The sequence below is a fragment of the Protopterus annectens genome, chromosome 1.part0 (assembly GCF_019279795.1).
Source record: "Protopterus annectens isolate FY-2018-M chromosome 1.part0, PAN1.0, whole genome shotgun sequence".
Classification (NCBI taxonomy): Eukaryota; Metazoa; Chordata; order Ceratodontiformes; family Protopteridae; genus Protopterus; species Protopterus annectens.
This window is the reverse complement of record NC_056725.1, coordinates 1,712,763,008-1,712,786,533: the sequence shown is the minus strand read 5'-3', so window position 1 is coordinate 1,712,786,533 and position 23,526 is coordinate 1,712,763,008. Positions and strand designations below refer to the sequence as shown.

The window sequence follows — 23,526 nt, the reverse complement described above, 5'->3', positions numbered from 1 at the left end:
TCTTTTTCAGAGTATTTGTCAACCAATAATGAGTTAGGGTTATTATTTGTGACTTTGGATGTCAACAATTTGTTCACTGTTATTGATAATGTCTATGGAGTATATGCAATTGAGCAATTGCTATGTTGTAAGACCCAGTTTAATAATGATGAAATTCAATGTGTATGTAAACTGTTGAAAGCAGTTTTGGAAAACAACGTGTTTTATTGTCAAGGCATGTATTATAGACAACAACAGGGTGTTGCCATGGGCACACCCTGTGCCAGTTCTTACGCCAACCTAGTGTTGGCGTATTGGGAAGATCAGGTTATATTCAATTCTACACATGCATGGACTCAACATTTACGTTTTTATGCACGTTTTGTAGATGACATTTTTTTCTTGTGGGATGGTGATATACAGCAGTTAGAAGCATTTGTTCAATATCTAGAAGACAACTCTGCATTTTTTAGATTTACCATTCATCACTCCACCACTTTCATAGACTTCTTAGATGTTAGAATGGAAAGGGATGTGATGGGGAGGGTCACTACCTCACTGTTTAGGAAAGAGTGTTGGCATAACAGTTTACTTTATCATGATAGTATGCATCCACGACATACTTTTGATAATATAGTTAAAGGACAAGTGTGTAGGATCTCTAGGTTATGCAGTGAGGATAACAGGTTTCATGAGGAAGTAGATCGCTTCTGACAAGATTTAGTAATAAGAGGATATCAGCATGACTGGATAAATTCCTTAATAGATCAAAGTAAATTTAAGAGGAACAATACAGCTAAACCCTGGATAAATAGAAGGGTGCAGGATATGGTAAGGAAGAATAAAACAGCTTTTGATGGTAAGGACAGGCAGGATATTAAGATGGTCCTTACTTATATTAGTGACGTGGGTAATATTTGTGACATCATCAAACGTCACTGGCAAGTATTGTATACTGACCCTGAACTTAGGGTACAATTAGAGAATGTCCCGAAATTTATTTTTAGGAGGAATAAGGACTTGAAGGATATATTATGCAAGGAACCCAGCACTAAGACAAACATTAAGATTAACAGTAAAGGTACATTCCCATGCCATCAATGTAAAGCTTGTCGATTTATTTTGCAATCTCAAGTTTTTGTGCACCCAAGGACCAATAAGCAATATGTTTTCAAAGGGTATGCTGATTGTAAAACTAAGAACTTGGTATATATAGCTGTATGTCAAGGATGTGATACATATTATGTAGGAAAGACCAACAATATGTTTAAGACTAGGATTTTTAAACATTTGTCAGACATTAGACTCAGTAATGAGCATAATGCCCTGGCATTACATATAAAAGACATCCCTACTCATTTATTTTTATTTATGGTGATGCAGGTTGTTACTCCAAACACTAGGGAAGGTAATTTGGTTAATGAAACAGAATGTGCTGAAACCAGATGGATAGTGAGACTAGGAGTAGATAGATCACCTGGTATTAATGGCTTTGTACCTTTAAAACCCATCCTTAAGAAAAGGAGGGTGATTTACTGAAATGTGATAGGTTGTTACTTATTTTAAATATGTGATGTTTTAGATTGTGAGTTATCTGACGAAGGGCATATGGCCTGAAAGCGCTCATCAGTGAAAATAAAGTTTTATGGTATTTTATTCCACGTGGAAGTTCTCTGCATGCTTGTTTTTGGATATTTTCTTTGTTACTTGTCGGAGGACTTTGGTGCAAGAGAGTTTTTTTGGTTGCCTCCTTCTTCTACTCCCTTATCAGACCAATGCACGCATATAATGCCTCCTTTGGTATGTAACTGTGTAGGCATATTAGCCAGCTTGAAAGACCACAGTGTTTCCTTACCAAAAAATGAAGGGCATGTCCTGCTTGAGTTACCCTGACCACATTAAAGTGATCTCCCTCTTTTCATTTTCACACCAGTTACTGACAGGATATCTCTGGCTTGCCTACAGGGCCTTGAAAAATCTGGTTCTATATAACCTCCTACATATCAACAAAATAAATACCACTCTTAATATCCGCTCAAGAAAGAAAACGTCTACAAAGCCTAAATAGGACCTGCTGTGGGACAGATATCTTTCATAGGGAATGCCTCATTTATGAAATAGTCTCCCTTTGAGATAAATCAGAGCAGCCCCATGGTGGCTTTTAAGGAAACTTTGATGACTTGATTCGTAATCATAAGCACACCCTGGTCTCTCCTCTCTAATCCTTATGGAAAGGTGAAGGAACTATATGAGGACCTGGTAATAATTCATGTCTTGGCAAAAAAAATCATTGTTTAGGCTACAGATAGTCCACTGGATCAACATCTGAATCAAGTTATAGATGTCTTCATCTAATAAACTGACCACAACTCTGGTGTTTCTCATACTATGCCTACGTAGTTTATTCATTCATTCATTCATTCATCTTTTGACTCTTCTTTTAAAGTTGTAAGTTTTTTTCCTCTGTCATGCCCCAAACCCACTCATCAACAGAATAAATGAGAATTTTTGAGTCAGCCCCATGGACATAGAAATCATACAAGTTACCTTTGATCTCAGCATAAGCAGGAATTTTGCCTGTTTAGTTTTGACTGCTGGATGGTTTCTGTAAAGTCATTAACAAATAAACAACTTTTGTTGGGCAAGTGAAGGCCACTTGCTTGGATCTCCTTGCATTGATGCCTGTGTGTAGTGAAAAGATGAGAGCACTACAGTTTGTTATCTGAGTTTATGTTGGTCTTTTCTCCATCTGTGCCTTATTGTTTCTAGTATTTCCTATTATCAACAATTACTAGCAGTGAAGGAACACTTTAAACTTTAGGATATTAACCTGGAGTACAGCAAATATTTATGGGGGTGTTTCCATAAATATGTTGGCAAAAGACTGCTGGCTGGGAACTATAAAATAATTGCATTTTGTTGTTGTATCTCCCCACTTCATTATATTTTTTATAAATTTGAAAACAAAAATGGATTCCTGATTACCAATAACACATAGAATACCTAAAATAAAAACCAGCTAGGGTCCGCATGGAGTTGAATGCCAAGTTGCTGCTCAGAGTACCATAGTTTCTGACCTTATGACATTGGACATCTAGGACAACAAATGATAATAAACCTTGCAATGTGTGTGTGCAAGTGGAAAAACTTACCTGTTCCATGTCATACAGATACAATACATAACAATGTAGTCTGATGAATCCTGGCAAAAGCCATCATGAGTCTTGTGTAAATGTCCTCTGGAAATGTCAGCTTTCCATTGTTAAAATAAAACAATATTGCTCAGTCAGTCAAGAATGTTTGCTTGTAGCTTAAACTGGTTTAAGCATTATAAAACGCATCTTAGTAGTAGTCAAGAGCAATTTTTATACTTTATCTGATTTCAAAAATAGTTATTTTGTAATAAATACATGAGGATGTCTTGGCCAGTAAATGAGATACAAGTTTAGAACCGCATCAATAAATGTAATGCTGCATACAAAATGCACTCCACCAATCATAGCCATATACAAATACAAATGTTTATATTTGACAGATTAGCCAAGTTGGGCAATCATGAATTGTGCACACATTTGTGCACAATACATTTCAGGACAGTGCAATATTCCATTAGATACAATATACTTTTTGCCTTAAATTACTGAGCCACTGCTCCCTCGAGATGACAAAAATTGGGCAAAAGTAGAAAGCAAAATGCAAATTTGTAATTTTTCTATATTATCAATTGCTTATTTCCAACTACCATTGAAATACTGCACATACCTCTCAACTGCCCAGATTTTTGCAAAATGTTCATATTTTTGCCTCATAATTTTGGTCTGTTCCTCATAAAATTTGAGGTTTTCTAGCAAATTATGGGGAGTATCTGAGGAATTAAATCATTAAATAATGAAATGCATTTAACTTTCAGACTTTATACCCTTTAGAAAATGCATGTTAACACAAACTTTGTTATTCTAGCAACATTCTAAGTTTATAAGAGAAATGTTTAACATCTGTCCCTATTTTGAGGCCTTTGTCCCCCCACTATGTTAGGCTTTGTCCAGATTTATATGCTAACAGGTTGAGAGGTACTATACTGCATATGAATTAAAGCTTACTTAAAAAAATTTCTACCCACACAAAAATGTGTTACCTTGACCCATGAAAGACTGCTCCTGGGTCTTGATGATCATTAAGCCTTATGCACAAAAGTGAAATGACACATCCCCTCCAAATAGTCTGTGACAACATGCATACCTCTCAACCTCTTAATGCAAGAAATCTTGACAAAGCCTAAAATAATGGGAAGGGGGCCAAAAATAGGGATGGTTGAGAGGTATGGAGACATGCCTAGATCTACAAATTGCAATTAAATCACATACAGTCACTTATACATATAATAATAAAATTATGTAAAATTATGCAAAGTTTTCGAGCCATACTGTAGTGGGCAGCAATATGGAAATTAAGTGCAAACTTTAGTTTGGTGTATGTATCAAGAAGATGGCGGACGAGATTCTAGAAGAGTCGCTCTCAGTGTACAAGTCTGCCCTGATTCTGAAAGACCTGCTCTCAGAGTAAGGGATTTACTTTGGTGTATGCTCTATCTATAAATCTATAAACAGGTGTACTACGGGATCCAGATTCCAAAACACCTGCTTTCAGCCTGCTCTCACTGTCAGTAGTCATTTATACTGATGGCATCTCTTTTGGAATTGGGCCCAGCATGATGAATGGGTTTAAACATAAAAAATCAGAATATGTTTACTGACACAAGCTCACTTTTGGATTAGCATATAAAAAGACAAATCATATATCAGTTATGTGTGACTGCAATCAAGTGCTAACTTCGTGTAACATCAGATAGCTTTCCTTGCTCAGTTTATCAGATATAAAATGCAAATGTTTAATAAGCTGGTGTATCTACAATTATTTCCTTAAATTGTAGAATAATACTCATTCCAAACCAGAAATGTATATGCTTACCAAGGTCCCAAATCAGATCTGCATTAAAATATTCTATATCCTTGTATCATTCCACAATCCCCAACAACAACTTTCAGAATACATCGCTTTCTAAAGCTCATTTTTCTAGATTTACTGTGGGTGGGATGTTCTTCACAACTCAGCCGTTAATATCAGACAGCATTCAGTCTAACCTCACTTATCTGAGCTGTATTCCTTTCAAGCTGTTTGTTGACGAGGACATCATTCCTTCAAGAAGCAGGCACAAAAATAACCTACACTTAAAATCCCTTTAGGATTAATATTCTGAATGGATTTATAGCATCAGCAATCTAAAACAACAGCTGTGTTTGCAGTCTTTTACTTGAATGATACCTCTTAATTTAAATGAGGCACACACAGCACTGGTGGAGGGGAAACATTTTATTGTTTTTCTGCACTATTGGTTTATAGCAGGCTTCCTTATGCCAAAGAGACAGACAGACAAATAGACATGCACAAGCTCACCTAAAGAAACAATACTTTGCATTCAGTTACAGGTAACTATTCTTACAACACTCATATGCTTAGCACATACAGAATATTGCCTTGAGTACCACAGGATTTCATACACTGGATTCTTTGTGGTTTACTTAATCCTTAGCACAACCAGTAAGGAACATTCATGGTTCAGTATTACAGACTAGTTCAGTGGAGTGCATGAAAGGACATTTTCCATTGCATCTACTTCTAAAAATCAGATTACATCTTGTAGGTCTAAATGTCTTCTGCCCACTGATGTGTTAATACTTCAAAACTCTGAATAGTAAAATAACTACAGAACTTAAGAATAAACAGTCAGTAATGCATTCTGACTTTTCCACATATTTAAGTATTATTACCTGTGTTCACAGAAATAAAGTGAAATGAACACAAATATAGATCAGCTGCTTCTAAGACAAGAAACTGAGTTTATTAACAATAAAATAAATGTAATGCTTTCAGCTATTCAGAACTCATCAGACACTTAGTTTATTATTCCAAAAGTCATTGAGCTGTATTTATTTTCATTTCACTTTGTCTGTATTGTTCATCCTTGAATTTACAGTTAACAAATTATACTTTTTAGTTTCACTGAAACAAGAAAATAACTGACTTCGGATACACAGTCAGATAATATAAGACTGCAGCTCCTGCAAAGAACCAAACACAGAATTTTGTTGTTTGGCATCCTCCCTGAAAAATACAACCACTTACTGATTTTCTTTCCTCATTAAAAAAAGGCAAACATTTTAAGAAGCATCCCTTTACCTGTGCAATTTCTTTTAGCATTAGGGTTTTCAAGAGGATGGCCTGGGATACGACACTGGAAGCGGTATTGCCAAAACTCGGGGAACCAGGGATTACGGCGGTTGTTGCCCAGACGTAGTTTCAGGAAATAGTCATCAAATGACCTGACCTCTGCTGACTTTAGTTTAATAGTTATCCCTCCAGCCGCTTCCTGCTCATACCCTTCAACCACTTCATCTCGGTCAGCCCAGCCATCACTGCAACAAAAGAACGGTCAGTTTAACTCAACTGAAACATATCTCACTTAATCAAAAGAAAGGTCACATGTCACAGTTCTGTTGTATTCATTGTAACAACTGACTTTAAATGTTCAGCATTATCTGAAACAAACACAAATGATAACACAAAACCTTAACAAACAGAGGTTATCAAAAAGTTACAGGAGACACAATTAGATAGAAATGTGCAACTGAATTTGGCAAAGAAAGGATTTCAAATGGTTATTCAGCAAAATATCAGGGACAAAAGAAATAATACTGATTGTGAGAAGAGCTCCATTAAGAAGAGAGGAGGAGAAGAAAGGCACCAATGGTAGATCTGTGATAATAGTGGCAGGGAAAGAGGGATTACACCGACGTGTATCTGCGTTATACTTAAAACTACTGTTAATGCACTTAACAGAATTGTGGAAGAGGTAGCTAGCTGCCAGCAGGGAACATGATACATGCATAGGGACTAGCCCCTGATATATAGTAGAGAAGATGTATCGGAGGGACCTAGAAGGGAAAATACAACAAAAATTCATTTCTAAAGAAATATATGAGAATAATGGAATAGAATATGTACAATTACTAGGAGGAATTACATAGTATTCCCTAAGGTACAATAATCTGGTTAGACTGGATAGAGATTGTATTTCACAGTTTTGAAAGAAATGTAATAATTATTTCACACTATGCACCAATAAAAATGCAGAGCAATCATGTAAAAATGAGACGCTGGCACTTTCTTACTTGTTAAAGAAAGAGTATTTTAAGGAATGGTTAGTTGAAACAATTCAAGACTTACTAGGCAATATACACATTTGTTCAGAAGGGACAGATGAGTAGTGGGATAAAATAAAAATGGAATTTAAAAATATAGTAGAAATGTGAGAGAAACAGGTTAAAATATTATAGATGAATGGGAATCTTAAAAAAACAAGAAGAGGAACAAGCTTAAAGGAAAATGAGTGAGTATTGAATTACATGTACGAGCTTAGAAAGTTCACTGTTAAACAAGTATTTGTTGATAAAAACCCCGGACCACAAAAACTATTAGCATGACAATCTAGTCAACATAAAACTGAAAGGGGTGTTGCCAGACTTAAGGAGCCTAGAACTAGAAAATTAACCAGACATTTTGTAGAGGAACTAGAGATATCTTGGAAATTCTATGAAAATCTACATACAGCAGAGGAATGGGAGAATCAAAAAAGATACAAATGAAAATATTTATGGAAGAATTCAATATGCCATGGTTAAAGGAAGATGAAGCACATGAATTAATAGATAAGGTAGGAGAGGATGAGAAAAATGGGGAAATGCAATCAATCAACAAGGAAGTCTCCAGGAAGAGATGGGGTTGTTGTGGAAGTTTGGATGTTATGGGGGGGGAGAGATAAAAATTTAGAAGTTTGTTTAACAACATTTTAAAAAATGGGAAGTATCAACATCTTGGAAGAAAGCTCTGGAGACTGTACTCCTCAAAAATGACAAAGACCCTTTAAATCCAATTTCATATAGACCAATTTAAATTTTAGACCATGATTATAAAGCATTTATGTTGCTACTTAATAAGAGAATGGCTAAGGTATTGCCAAAACTGACAGATATTGAAAGCATTGCAGTTCTGGCAGCATCAGGTGAGCTTTTACCAGCCCTTGAAAATCCGGGGGAGAAGGTGTAAGTCTTTTTCCAGGCCGTACCTATATCTGCAGTAGGTCACCAAGGTGAACAGCCTCTGACATGTTAGAACAATGTAGGTAAGGGAAGTCGGCAAGCCAGATCCATAACATCGGGATAAAGATTGTCTCTAAGGGCTGGGTTGATCCGGCTCAGATGTGAACCAGGGTTGGACTCATGCTGCGGTTGGATGAGGTGTTGCCCCTTCACCATGCCCCCCTCCTGGGGGTGCTGGCGAACAGCAGCTGTGACTCTGGATGCACTCCGGGCTCTTCCAGTGGATCGCACTGGATGTGGTGGGCGCTGGTTCTGACCAGCATCCTACATCATCCAGCAGCTGACTTGGAACTGGTGTGGACTGGAGGGAATCCAACTGTTTAAATAATACAAAGCAATGTGAAGGCCCAAGACAGTTAATGCATTGTGATTTCTGACTAGTGCTCTGAATGACAAAGTGAAGAAATTCAATGAAGCATGGGTAAACAGTGGGAGTACCTATGACTCTCTTAAGGTAGCCAAATACCTCATCATCTAATTAGTGACATACATGAATGGATGAATGAAATTCCCACTGTCCCTACCTATTGTCTAGCGAAGCCACAGCCAAGGGAATGGGCTTGGCAGAATCAGCAGGGAAAGAAGACCCTGTTGAGCTTGACTCTAGTCTGGCACTGTGAAGAGACATTAGAGGTGTGGAATAAGTGGGAGGCCTTGGCCACCAGTGAAATACCACTACTCTTATTGTTTTTTCACTTACACAGTGAGGTGGGAGGTGAAGGACAAGCCATGCTGGGGCTCTTGCTTCTGGCTCCAAGAGCCTGGACATCCAGGCGAGACCTGCTCTGGGGACAATGTCAGGTGGGGAGTATGACTGGGATGTTACACCTGTCAATGAGTAATGCATGTGTCTTAAGGCGAGCTCAGGGAGGACAGAAATCTCCTGTGGAGCAGAAGGGAAAAGATCACTTAATCTTGATTTTCAGTATGAATACAGACCATGAAAGTGGGGCCTCACGATCCTTCTGGCTTTTTGGGTTCTAAGCAGGAGGTGTCAGAAAAGACACCACAGGGATAACTGGCTTGTTGCAGCCAAGCATTCACAGCAACGTCGCTTTTTGATCCTTCGATGTCAACTCTTCCTATCATTGTGAAGCAGAATTCACCAAGCATCGGATTGTTCACTCACTAATAGGGAATTCGAGCTGGGATTAAACCATCGTGAGACAGGTTCGTTTTACCCTACTAATGATGTGGTTTTGTGGGGTGGGGGGCAAACATTTGACAATATTAACATTAACTGAACAATGATGATAATTCAGAGGGAAGCAGTGTGCAAGAAAACCCTATTACTGTTGGTGGGTCATGCCGTAGACAAGGCATCCGAAAGAGCGAGCTGTGATTTTATGAGTAGGTGAATGGTAGCATCGGCATTTCCTGACAGAATAATGGAGTTAAGTAGTAAGATATACAAAGGGTCAGAGGCAAGAATTAAAGTGGGAGAATTCCTCTCTGACAAGCTGTGTTTGAAAACAGGGACCAGGCAGGTATGTCCTCTTTCTCCTTTATTTGTCTTATTCTTAGAGCCATTGACAAAGAAAATAAGTAACTAGCAAACTCAAGGGTATAACTCGTATGGTATTCAAGAAAAAAAATAGCCATATTTGCAGATGATATTATTTTGTACTTGATAAATCCAGAAAACAGTATCTCAATGTTAAGGAACATCTGAAGACAGATTCAAGTTTTCTCAGGATATAAAAGAAATGAAGATAAAACAAAGGCTATAGCAATAAACTATATGTCCACGCACAAACTGGTTCAAAAATAACCATATTTATGGGGACATTATACTGTAAAGTACTTAGGTGTTTGGATTAAGAAGGATTTTATTACAGCAGCTAAAGATATGTGTTAAGAGGCTAAACAAAAGATAGTACAAAAATTGAGAAGTTTGAAGGTCTTGATTATGGATATGGATAATAAGGTGCAATCAGTGAAAATGTTTCTAGTCCCTTTAATACTCTGCACAGGTCAGGAATATGTTTATAGTCCAGTGGAGCAGCTCTAGACTATTATTAATAAAGAATTGAAAGAATTTATTTGGAAGTGAAAACAATTTTAAGGGTACTTTAAAGCTACACAGTCAAAGCCCATAGATATATACAGGTTCTGGAGTGTAGATTGCAAGACAAATGCCTGCGAACTACAAACCAAAAGCAGAAGGCCGCAGCACCACTAGACTGTAGAGCGGTGTGGCCAAAAGGGGGCTACATGGTGGGAGTGCACACAGATGTTAAGCCCGCCACATAGAGATGATCCCTAACAGAACTAAGCGGGCTGTTTCCTGACAGTGAAAACAGCCTCACTAGATATGTGATCGGCAACATGTACAAGGAAAAGTTGCACAAAAACAAAATAAAAAAAAAAACAGCATAGCTGCTCTATGTGATCAGCAGCACAAGTAGCTGAACCAGGTGCAAGTAAACAACAAAAACAAGCCAGCATACCTGCTAAGTACACGCACAGAAATCCCTACACACAACCCTTGCAGGAAAAGCATAGAGTGGGAAGTTGCAAGCTGGGAACAGCCAAAGAAGCTGCATCAGCAGCTGCTAGATACACCAGCACACTGTTAGTGGCACAAGCACAGTCACAACAGAACAGAAATAATGTGCCCTGTTAGAGCCTTCCTAGTGCATACCTCCCCACCTCATATAACAAGCCATCTGTATAAAGCCATAATTAAAAGCGGGAGTACAGCCCAAAAAGAGGGACAAAGTGCAAACTCAGTTGTTACAGACCTAGACAGTAGATAGAATAACAGGTTTCACATTAGCATGACTGTTCAGAAGGGTATGAAGTCTGAAACTCAGTTGTCTACCATTATGTCTAACCTCAGTATTACCTATCCATCTATGTCTCCATCTATTGCAGTAGTTATTGATGTATGGTATGTACACTACTTACTGATATACCTATAATAGTCATCCACAAGTAAGCCACAGGTAAAGGAAAGCCAGAAACACAACACAGACCTACATACATACAGACAACAACAGGCAGTCCTGAGTAAGACAGAGTCCCATAATACCAAGTGCATGAAGACAATAGTGTCATTACTGCCGCACTACCCCTTATACATGACATGCCCATACACCTGTGGCAGGTGTGAACAGGACAACCCTGCCAATTAATAACTACCTAACTAACGGTACAGTAGCAACCACTGTAAATGGGAACACTGGCACATTGGGGAGGGAAAGCACATATCAGACACATAGGAATATACACCCACCTCACTGTCATCAACTGATCATATACTTATATGTGTTACGTGGAGGTAGCCTAACCGATCCTATGGTTGTTGCAGACAGTGTACACACATATGCAGAGACATGCAGGCAGAAAAGGGTGCTACACAGGGGAACATCCATGAGTAATGTCTGTCTCTGAAACTAGGCTGTGCACCACACCCTGGTTGGTCAGCTTCAATAGCTGGGAGTTAAAGGGGACCTGTGCAGTACAAGTAGACCCAGTTGTGTAAAAGCAAGCTGGATAGACACCTACAGGACTACAGTCAGTTGTCAATTCCACGGTTGAGTTAAATGAACATAGAGAATCCCTAGAAGCAAAGGTAGTAACAGCAGGGTGGTGTGTATACTGCTACAAAGGACCACTGTGCCAGACAGCTGCTATTCAGAAGGGTACAGCAAACAAGGTGGTGTACTGCAGCATAACCGTAGTCTGATAGTGGGCTATACCTAAGTAGTGTTAAAGTACTCTGCCCTGCTACACTGGATGTGATGGATGCTGAGAGGCCAACCACAAATAGTGTTGCCATGATGGAGTCCATATTCAAGTATAGCCCAGGTCAGCTTGGCAACAGATATTGGACAGTGCCCAGCCAGTGAGGCAAACCAGTGCTGGTAGTGGAGGGATACCTGCACCACTTTGAGCGGGAAGTCCTCTCCAAATGGTACTGGTCATGTGGAGCAAAGAATAAAGGCCTGCAGGGGCTGTGCTATCACTTTCCACCAGGATGAGGGGGAAGTACTGCATAAATCACTGCCACACCAGCATAGACCAGATGCAACCACTACCCAGGTGGCTGTGCTGCGAGCAGAAATATGGCAGAGGACAGTAAACTGCAATGACATGCCTAGTCTGGTAATGGAGAGTGTCCTTGGCACAGCAGATGACAATGTACTACAGGAGATGCCTTGCCACCCTGCATCATAGCATCACCAGAGTATGGCAGAGGGCATGGGCATCTATGTCCACACCTCCAGCAACACTTGCAGATATCGATGTCAGCCAGTACCCACTCATTAGTGGCAGCTTTATCTTACGCAGACAGTCAGATATGGATGGGAAAGATTCCTTGGTTCTGCTAACTACAGCATAAAATCTGACATATTTGTGCAGGTCAGATATCATACTTGGGGATGGCACCTTCCCAACACATGCTGATATTTGCTGTCAGCCGTATACTTTACATGGATCTATTGGCACCCCCACCTCAGGACGAATTGTCCCCCTGGTGTATTGTCTAATGATACGGAACTCAGAGTCTGCATACAACAATATGTGGGACATACTGAAGGGTATGGCTGCAGATCAGGGATGCACCCTAACACCGCAGTACATTATGACAGATTTTGAGAAGGCAGCAATCCATGCCAGCCGAAAGGCATTCCCTAAGAGTATTCTGAAGGGGTGCCTATTCCATTTTGCACAAATCATTTGGTGCCAGATCCAGCATCACCACCTTGTGGCCTTGTATGGTACAGACACCGTATTCTCAATTGCCATCTGCCAGCTGATTGCACTGGCATTCCTTCCAGTGGATGAAGTTGTCCCTGCATTTCTGGACATTGTGGCTACCTTACCTGACGGTGCTAAGCCTGTAGGTATTTTTCTGGACCATCATTATGTGTGTTGCTGACCTAGAAAATATGCATCCCGCTGTTCAGCACAACATCTGCCATCTTCCTACCCTCTGCAGTTTTGGAATGTGTCTGATGTGTCAGACATGGACTTCCCATGGACCAATAACCAGGTGGAGGCATGGCATCATCGAATAAAAGTATTAATTGGACGCCCTACCATACAGCTTTCTGACCTTCTGTCTGTTCTACAACAGGAGCAGAACCTGACGGACAACTGAAGGGAATAACTTTTGAGGGGGATGCCTATGACACCATGTAGGAAAACTATTGTTGTAAGGGAGCGCCGCCTAAAACACATCTTGCAACATAAGTGTGACTACAGTGATGTGCAGGATTTCCTGCATGCTGTAGCACATTTCTACAAGTTGTGAATATATTTGGTTCTAGTACACACCAAACACATTGCACATCACTTTATCTGTTGTGTTAATAAAAGCTCTGCCCACAGTACACTGATTTCACAGTACCACTTTCATGCCCCCTTGGCATCAAGTGCCGACCACTTGTACTACTGATGATGAAATATGTTGGCTTCTGGGAGGGTGCAGGGTGTAACACTATGGGGGTTTGTGACTGCCACATATGGTTAGGGTGCAAGGGGATGTTCTATTCCAACAGGGAATTGTCCACAGGCATTTGTCCATGTGGCCATAATGCTAAACTGCCATATGCCACATCCAGCTGTCTCACAGGGGGGTATCACACTGCCTAGGTGCCTGAATCCAATATATATATATATATATATATATATATATATATATATATATATATATATATATATATATATATATATATATATGTGTGTGTGTGTGCATATACATATATATATATATATATATATATATATATATATATATATATATATATATAGAGAGAGAGAGAGAGAGAGAGAGGATCCGTACAGATGTTCAACTGCATCTTTCACTGAATCCCAATTTGGTGAGCATACTTGTGTGAAAGTGCTGTTCACTGAAGCAGCACTTTCGCGTAAGTATGCATGTTGTTCCTGTCGTACTATGGTGTAGTAAGGGAAAATTCCCTTTTCCCCATTGTAGTGCGACCTTGGAGTGAGAATATTAAAGTAGAGGGGTGGGGGGGGTGCAGCCCCCCACATGGGGGGTGGAGGAGGGCTTGCCCCCTGCATTCAAGTAGATTTTGTGCTTTTTTTTTTTTTAACATGCTTTAACAAAAGCGCATTTTTGATGAAAGCGCGTTCATTAAAGTGTGTTCGGTTGTAATAGATTTGGGCTTTTGATCTTTCGATCAAAAGTCCTAGATCCATATATATATATATATATATATATATATATATATATATATATATATATATATACATATATATGGGCTTTATATATCAACTCAAATACCTCTCCTGCCATCTCATCGCTATCCTTCTCTCTGGCGACATTCACCCAAACCCTGGCCCTTCTCCCCCACACATCTCAACCACCCAATCCCATCCTCCTCCCACAACTGGTAAACCCCTCCGTTTCTCAGATCTAAATGCTCAGAGCATATGCAACAAAATTCCTAACCTCCATGCCTAGCTTCTCCACAACCAACCCGATATTCTGGCCATCTCAGAAACTGGCTCATACCCCATTTAAAAGACTATGAACTTACAACACCCAACTACTCCATAATTCGGAAAGATAGAACACATAAAAAAGGAGGGCGAGTCGCTCATCATCCCACTTAGCTACCCCCTATACCAAACCTATTCCCAAATTTGGCAAGGCAGAACTAATTCCAGCCCTTCATCATATAGACAAACACAAACGTATATGCATAGTCTCCCTTTATATCCCTCCTGGAGACAATATCTCAACCCTTGAAGATATTCTCTTCTGGTTCTCTAACAACATCACTAATGAAACTATATTCCTGGGGGATGTTAATATTAACTGGTCAAAAAATCAATCTCCTACAAACTTACTTAATATAAGCTTGTACAACTTCACTTAGCTTATTAACTCAACAACTATGCCTTCCAAGAACTTCCTTACTGGAAGCACCCTGGACTGGATTCTAGTTTCTCATCCACATTACATCCCTGATAGTGGCACTCTGCCCGTCCCATTAGGTGACCACTTCCCCACTTTTGCCCATCATCTTCCCTCCTCCATACAACTAACTTATACCTACACCTTCACTCGCTGTCTAAAAAACTTTAATCCTAGCACATTCTTAAATGCACTAAAAAAATTAACTGGAACCCACTAAAAACCCTTCCCTTAAAAAATGCTGTTACCTACTTTAACTCAACTTTCCTCAACTTGCTTGACTCCCTTGCCCCTCTGAAAACAAAATGCATAAGAAGCAATCCTGTACCTTGGCTAACCAAAAATACCTTACTAGCCATGCGATTCCAGGATAAAGCTTGGAAACACTACTCCAAAAATAACCACCCTTAATGAATTTAAAACACTTTGTAACAAAGTAAAAAAACTTTTTACCTCAGACCACAAAACCTACTTCTCTGCACTCCAAACCAACCATAACACCAACCCCAAAAAATTCTGGTATGGAATCTCCTCTTTGTCAACTCTGGGAAAAAAGAAAACACCTACCCTGATCCAGATGCCTCTGACTTGGACTTAGCCACCCAATTTAACACTTTCTTTATAGATTCCATAAGTAAACTTACATCATCCTTCACTTCCCATTTGACTTCCACACCTTTATTTCCATCTATCCCTCCCTCCCCTAGCATCTCCTGCTCCCATCCTCCTACTTTCTCCTTCAACCCCATCACTACAGCCACCATAAAAAAACTCTACTAACATTGAAATCCAGCTCCAATGCCCCTGATGATATACCCTCATATTTCTTAAAAGTTACCACAGAAGGCATAGCTCTTCCCATCTGCATTCTTCTAAATTGCTCTATTGCTGAATGTCAAGTCCCCAAGCTCTGGAAAAATAAAGATGGTAATAATAATATCACAATCTTTCGACCTATCGCTATCTTATTCCCCATTTCTAAACTTCTCGAAAAATGCATCCATCTACAACTTCTACCTTACCTCATAAACAACCAACTTCTAACCCCTACTCAACATGGTTTCAGACCTGGCCACAGCACTACCACAGCTCTCCTCTCCTTCATAGAAACAGTTAATAAGGTCCGTGACACTGGCCACATTGTGTCCACTCTCCTCCTTGACCTCTCTAAGGCATCCAACACTATCTCTCAGAACTTTCTTTTCACTAAACTCTCCAAACTAAATCTATCCCACTCCTCTATTATCTGATTTGCCAGTTACCTCTCAAACAGGCAACAAGCAGTCAGATGGAAAAAAGCCACCTCCCATTTTCTCAATACTCCCACAGCTGTCCCCCAGGGTTCACTTTTAGGCCCCCTTCTATTCAATATATTCATAAATAATTTCTACCAAGCCATCCCAAATACCAGCCTTGTCCAATATGCTGACAATTCAACAATAATCTGCTCTGCCTCTTCTATACCCACCCTAGTTAAATTAACCCAAGATGCCTTCTCCTCCACTGAGCAATGGATGATGGATAACCATCTAGCACTCAATGCTACTAAAACTAAACTCATGATATTTACTGCTTCCAAAACCACCACCCTAGATAAAGCCTTATTCTCAGTCACCAGTCAAAATAATACTCCCCTCGAAATAGTACCTAATGCCAAACTACTAGGAGTCCTGATTGTTGACCAGCTAAAGTCTGATAATCATATACAAGTAAATATAAAAAAAAACACAAAAGAAAATATGCATGCTTTACCACCACAACCGTTACAGCTCTCCCTCCACTAGGCTCACCCTCGCCAACACTTACCTTATCCAATCCCTCCTAAATGGTGCCTCTATCCTTACTAACCTGCAATCCTCCCTCAAGACTAAACTCTCCTCTTGCTATAATAAAATAACAAAATTTGCAAGCAGCCATAGATCCATTTCCCATAACTGCACTGCCCTAGACCAACTGAATTGGCTTGGGCTGCCCAATTACCTCATCTATATTCAACTTTTCCAAGCACACAAACTTATTTTCACCTACTCTCTCTGTCACTCTCTTGCCACCACCTATAAAATGCACCAACCAAATAGACTTTTGAGATCTAATTCCCAAAATCTAAATGAACTGCATAAACCTGCCCATCCACCAGGCAAACATCTAATGTCCTTCTCTCTAGCACACCACTGGAATTCTCTTACACCTCTCCTCCGTACCACCAGCAACCTCTCTTTATTCAAAACCTTACTTCACATACACCTAACTTCACTATGGAAATGCTCTTGCTCCCACCCCACATAATCTCCCTACACTATAGCTACTCTCTATAAGCTAAAATTCACAATAGCCTCCCATTGTCTGGTACCCCTAATAAACTCTAGAAATTAGCATAACTCCTAGAATGGTACAATTCAGTAGCCTAGAAATTAACTGCATGAATTAGCATAACTGTTAAAAAAATTAGACTGTTTCTGTTATTGCATTGTGCTAATATGTTAAACTGTTAAAAACTTTGACTGTTTGTAAATATTACTCTTAATGCATTGTACTAATATGTGCACTCTACTAATATGTGTTTTTCTATTTGTTTAGTTTTGCTTCATTTGTGCACATTACATTTCTCTAATAACTTACTCTTATGTTAAATCTGTAATTTGAAATTTTCTGGAGATTTTCTCCCCAGGACACCATTTAAAATGGGCTCCTCATGGCCCAATGGACTATCCTGGCAAACAAACTATAAATAATATATATATATATATATATATATATATATATATATATATATATATATATATATATATATATAAACATAAGCAAAAGACAACAAATCAAAGTGGAAAGAAATGAATTCTGGTAATAGAATACCACCTCAGTCAGAAATCAAAAGTTTGGAAAATGACTTATATAAACTTAAGCACCTGTATTGGCAAAGGCTTCACATGGAAGCATGTCTTCACCACAACGTTGTTCCTAGGGGTTTAAGAGTTATGCTGATGCCTATGTATGGGAACCACTATGAAGAGCTTTTGCTGAAATGGCAAAAGCTGTATCTTGAATATAGTTTTGGCTACATTAAACTTTTAATTGAATTCTTTGAGCCCATTGAGAAAGAACTGGTTGTAGCCATTGTTGCTAAAAAATAAAGTTTACTTGAGAGATACGACAATGAAGTGTGTTTATCAGCATTTGATGAGGTCGCTGATTTGGTCTAATCATATGAGAATAGAATAAGGAATCAAAAATTGAAGAAGCTAGCTTGAGATAAGAATGATTTTTTAAAGGGGCATGTGTTCACTTGGCCCCATAACACCATAAGTGCTTCAAATGTTAATAATGCATCTATCCTGGCCACAGAGGAGACCCCCACTCCCCCAGTAGTGGGTGGAGATGATCCTGTGATGACAGCGAGTATACAGACTAATGAAGGAGCGTGTAATTCTGTGCGCTCAGATTCTGTTAACTTAACAGGTGTTGCTTCCTGTTCTCTGCAACAAGATGTTTGGAGGAAGGTTCCATCTGAGAAGCAGGTTTTTGGGAGCCTTCAATTACCACTACCGATAAAACAAGTGCGACAGAGTGATTTCAACAGAGGAAGAAGCTTGAGCAGAGGAAGGAAAAGAGGTCAACAGTTCCATGACGAGTCAACGACACAGAACCTCAAACAGATGTGGAACATGGCAGAGGGTCCTTAATTACTAATCTCTCTGATAAGGTACTGTCTCAAGCAGAAATTTCTTTGCTGGAAAAAGGACTTAATTTTATACCTGCTGAGAGGTCTGAGTTGTCTGATGTTTTACTAATTTGCGATTGTTTGCTTGCAACGATTCACTTAAGCTATGCTTTACAGACAATCATTGCAATGATAATGTGTGTTTTTTTAAGAAACCTAGCATTTTTCAACCTAATATTGATCCAGTAGTTGAAGTTTTGCTTGTGTCTTTCGGCTTTTCCTGGTTAGGGGTCGCCACAGCAGAACTCCGGTTCGCTAATGATTGGCAGTAGATTTTTACGTACTGGCTTGCAGGGCCTAACGCACAACCTTCAATGAAGGAATGCCCATTCACGCATATCACCACACAGAAGACGCTCTAACTGAGAATCAAACAGGCAACGTCTAACTGTGAGGCGACAACGCTACCGCAGCACCACCACCATAGTCTGTATTTATAAAAAAATGTGAAGATGAATTATTTGCTTGCCTTTCTTGTTCCCAGGGTGATAATTCTAAGGGGAATGGGCATGATTTTTGTAATTTAACCAAGGAAGAGAGGTCTGCATTGCAGGCACTTCAGTCTGATTAATCTATAGTTATTAAAAAGGCAGATAAAGGTGGAGCCACTGTTTTAATGAATCGAGATTTTTATGTAGGATCTATTCATAGAATGTTAGCAGATTTAAATGTTTATGATAAAGTGGATGAAGATTTTATATGGGATGTGCAATGTTCTATTTTCTTTACAATACGTGACTGTTTAGATAATGTTTATATCACTGAGCAATTTGCTGATTATTTGAATGTGCAACATCCCGTGATACCAGTGTTTCAGGGACTCCCTAAAGGGCATAAAAATTTGGTTTCACCACCTCTGAGACCCATAGTTTTGGGTAGGAAGTGGCTCTCTGAGCCATCTTCTATATACATAGACAAGCAGCTACGACCCATTTTTAATAAAATATCTACTGTACTCAATGATACTAAACAATTTTTGATGGACCTTAGCCAGTTTGTGAATGGAAATACAATTCATTTAGATAGTGTTCTTTTAGTAACTCTAGATGTAGAGTAGCTTTTCACTTGTATTCCGAATCTGGAAGGTTTGAGTATGATTAAGTCTTTTCTCTCTCTACACACTAGCTATGATATCAAACAAATAGATCTCATTTGTCTATTTTTGGAATTGGTTCTCACTAACAATGTGTTCTTGTTTCAAAGGGAATTCTATTTACAAAAAGTTGGCGTAGCTATGGGCACTTCGTGTGCCAATAGCTACGCCATCATGGTGTTAGCACAATGAGAAGGAAAGTTTGTGTTTGATTGTCAGTTTACTTCCAAGGTACTGTTCTACAGAAGGTTTGTTGATGATGTGACCTTACTATGGGGGTGGGACTGAGAATGAACTAGGAGATTTCATTGACCATTTGAATAGTACTACGAGTTTCCTAAAGTTCACTAGTACTGTGTCCTCCTCTGAGGTGATTTTTCTTGATGTACGTATAACTAAAGATGAGACGGCTAATTTGTTTACCACTCTCTATAGGAAGCCATGTAGGAAGAACAATATACTGAGACGGGATAGTATGCATCCCTCACATGTGTTCAAGAATATTATGAAAACTCAAGGGATGAGGGTATCCCAACTTAATAGTACACTAGATGGTTTCACTACTGACTTGGAAATGATAGCACAAGATTTTGAGTGTAGGGTTAAAGTAAAAAAGAGACAAGAAGGATGAGAGAAGGTGCAATGTCACAGAGGTCTACAACAGCACACCCTTATTTTTCGGATGTCCCCCATGTGGAACAGCATGGTGAGAAAATGAGTCCACAGAAACTCCCATTAGTGCTACCTTATGCCAGTGATTTTAGGAAAATTAGACAGACAACAGATGCTAATTGGAATATTCTGACAATGGATGACAGGATTAAGAATACCGTGGGCACAAAACCACATTATACCTATAAAAACAAAAAATCTCTTACACGACATCTTTGACTATGAGCCCACTGAGGTTGCCTTGGATGTGCCTTCAAGATTGAATGGCACTCATCCATGTGGATCCAGTAGGCATTGTTCCTCTGTTGATGCTTCAAATTAATTTATACATCCTATCTCAAAGCAGAGATTTGTATTTAAGATGTCAGCTAGTTGTAAGACTCTAAATATTATCTATTTAGCTACGTGTGTGGCATGTGATAGTTTTTATGTTGCTAAGTCCAACAGAATGCTCTATGAGCGGATTCGTGAGCATAAATATGCCATGAGATGAGCTTATTTTGCCATGCTCTTACTAAACATGTTATGAGTCAGGTCCATCACATCTTTTTATGTTTAAAGTTATTGAGACAGTTAATAAGGGTCCCAGAGGTGGTGATTTGGTGAATTTTACAGAGGAAAGGGAACTACAGTGGATTTGTAAGTTTTTCCTCTGATAGGAAGCCTGGTATAAATAATAAGGTTTCTTTAAGAACGGTTCTTAGATCTAGGGATTTGCATAGATAATTTATAATGATTGTGGATTGGATAATGTGCATTTTAAATTTCTGAGTAAAAGCCTGATTATTTCAGTCTGAATAAGAACTGTGAGTTTGAAAGTGCTTACTGTTTTTTTGCTGCAAATAAAAGTGAAGTTGTTTTAAGCCGTGGTTGTGGAACGTTTCATTCTCTACTGTTTGCTATTTGGAATCATTGGAAAGTTCCAGCTTCATCTTGGTGAGAGGTCACTTTTTACTTGTGATTGGAAAGAAATGATGTTGAAATGGTGAGGGGGGGGGTCTTGAAATGATGCAGGCCTTAAGGAGAATAATAACAGTCATACAGAATATTATAATTACAAAGTAGCAGAAACTATTTTGAGAACTAAGCCAACATGGGAATGGAGAAAGGGAATTTTATGAAAAGGATGATTGCAAGTAGGGGTATAGAAAAAAGGCAAGGGAGAACTGGAATTTATTGGACAAAATTAGAAAAGGAACCAATGTATTGAGGGCAGGGAGGGAAATGTCCCAGAGTGGGATGAGGCCATACAGAAGTTTGGACTGCAGGTTAGAGACTGCCTTCCCTACCTGGGATTGATATCAGAGTATCAGCAAAGAAAATTGGATAAGGGGGTATTAAATGCCCAATCAACACTGGCTGAGTTTACACTTGGGTCTAGAACAGAAGTTGCAGTTTAAACAAGCATATAAAATAATTTGTAATAACTATAAAAATCAATCAGAAGATGTCAGAAAAGATTGTGAAATGAAAATGTAAAGGCAATTTGCAAAGAAACAATGGGAGGATATTGATATGGCACCCAAGTATGCAACATAAGCTAGAAGCTTTAGAACTTTTTAATGGAAGTGTTTGTAGATATAGTTTTATACCCCAAGTAGACTTCAGAGATTTTTCACACGCAGAGAGCAAGTGTGATAGGAACAAGATGAGTACTTGTGAACAGTTTTTTTTTAGGGGGGTGCAATGAGTTGGTACATTTTAGCATATAAATTCCCTAGAGCAAATTGCCTAGACAGACTATGGCCCTGCTAAGTTTAATGCTGCTGGCTGCCAAAGAAAGCAATTACTAAAAAATGAAAATCAGTAGTTAAAGCAAATGTAACATGATTATTGAATGTTGTAAAGAAGATACAATAAATGGCAGGGGGATCTTTAAAAAAGGAAGAAACGAACTGCAGAGAAATAAAAAGAATCTGTGGAAACAATATTTGCAGAATAATGTTCAGGATGTGGAGGAGTAAGGTTTTAGGGAAGGCAGGAATTGAACAATTTATGTAATGCTAAATTGAATAATAGTTAATATATGAATACTGCATAAAAAAGGACAAAATTCTTTGCAGTGGTTTGCTTTCTGTTTTATAATTGAATGTTTACTTTTATCATTCTGAGCTATATGGTATTAATAAAATTGTTTTAAAAATAAAAATCTCATTAGAGCTGACAAGCAGCAATTTGGATTTTTCAAGGGAAGATCCTGCCTATGGATTTTGATTAACTTCTTAAAGAGGGTTACATAAGCTGTCAGCAGTGGTCATGCAGTTTGCATGATATTTCTTGACCTGGCCAAGGTTTTCTCCAATACCCCATGCTGGCATTGTAAGTAAGCTTAATGCTTTAAAAATAGATCCATGTATCATAAGATGATAGCAGACTAGCTAAAAGACAGAACCCAGACAGTGTAAGTGGAAGTTACCTCATCAGAAAATATGAAGGTGACCGGAGGTGATACCCAGCTCTCAGAGATGTGATGCATCATTTTCATAATTTACTTTTCTGATCTCCAGACCAAAAACTAAGACCTCTGGCTGAGTTTGCAGATGACTTCAAATTGGAAGTCACTGACAAGTTCCCCTACTATCCTAATACTTCATCAAGAGCATATGTACCCACACACACAAAATGGTTCAGCAATATCCATATTTATGGGGACATGATAAAATGAAGTACTTAAAAGAATGGATTAAAAATGATTCCAGTGTGGCAGCTAAGGATATGTGGGAAGAGACTACAAAAGATAATATAAAAACTGAGAAAATGGAAGCTTTGTTATATGGATATGGATAATAAGATACAAGCAGTTAAAATGTTTTAGTCCTTTTAGTCTTATACACAGGTCAGGTATATTTGTATCAATCAGAGGGGAAGTTGTGGATAGCAATTAGTAAAGAGCAAAAGGACTTTATCTGGGAGGGGAAGATGGCAAGAGTCAAGTGGGATAAACTGATTCTTC

General features: G+C 38.8%; 1 protein-coding gene across 1 annotated transcript in view; it reads right to left on the bottom strand.

Moving 5' to 3' along the window:
• The window catches only part of GRM1 (glutamate metabotropic receptor 1), a 3,392,621-nt gene that overhangs the window by 1,789,547 nt on the left and 1,579,548 nt on the right, over window positions 1–23,526 (bottom strand). The window contains exon 4 of the mRNA XM_044068819.1: window positions 6,217–6,452. Coding sequence (XP_043924754.1) covers window positions 6,217–6,452 — 236 coding nt within the window. The remainder of the gene's footprint in view (window positions 1–6,216; window positions 6,453–23,526) is intronic.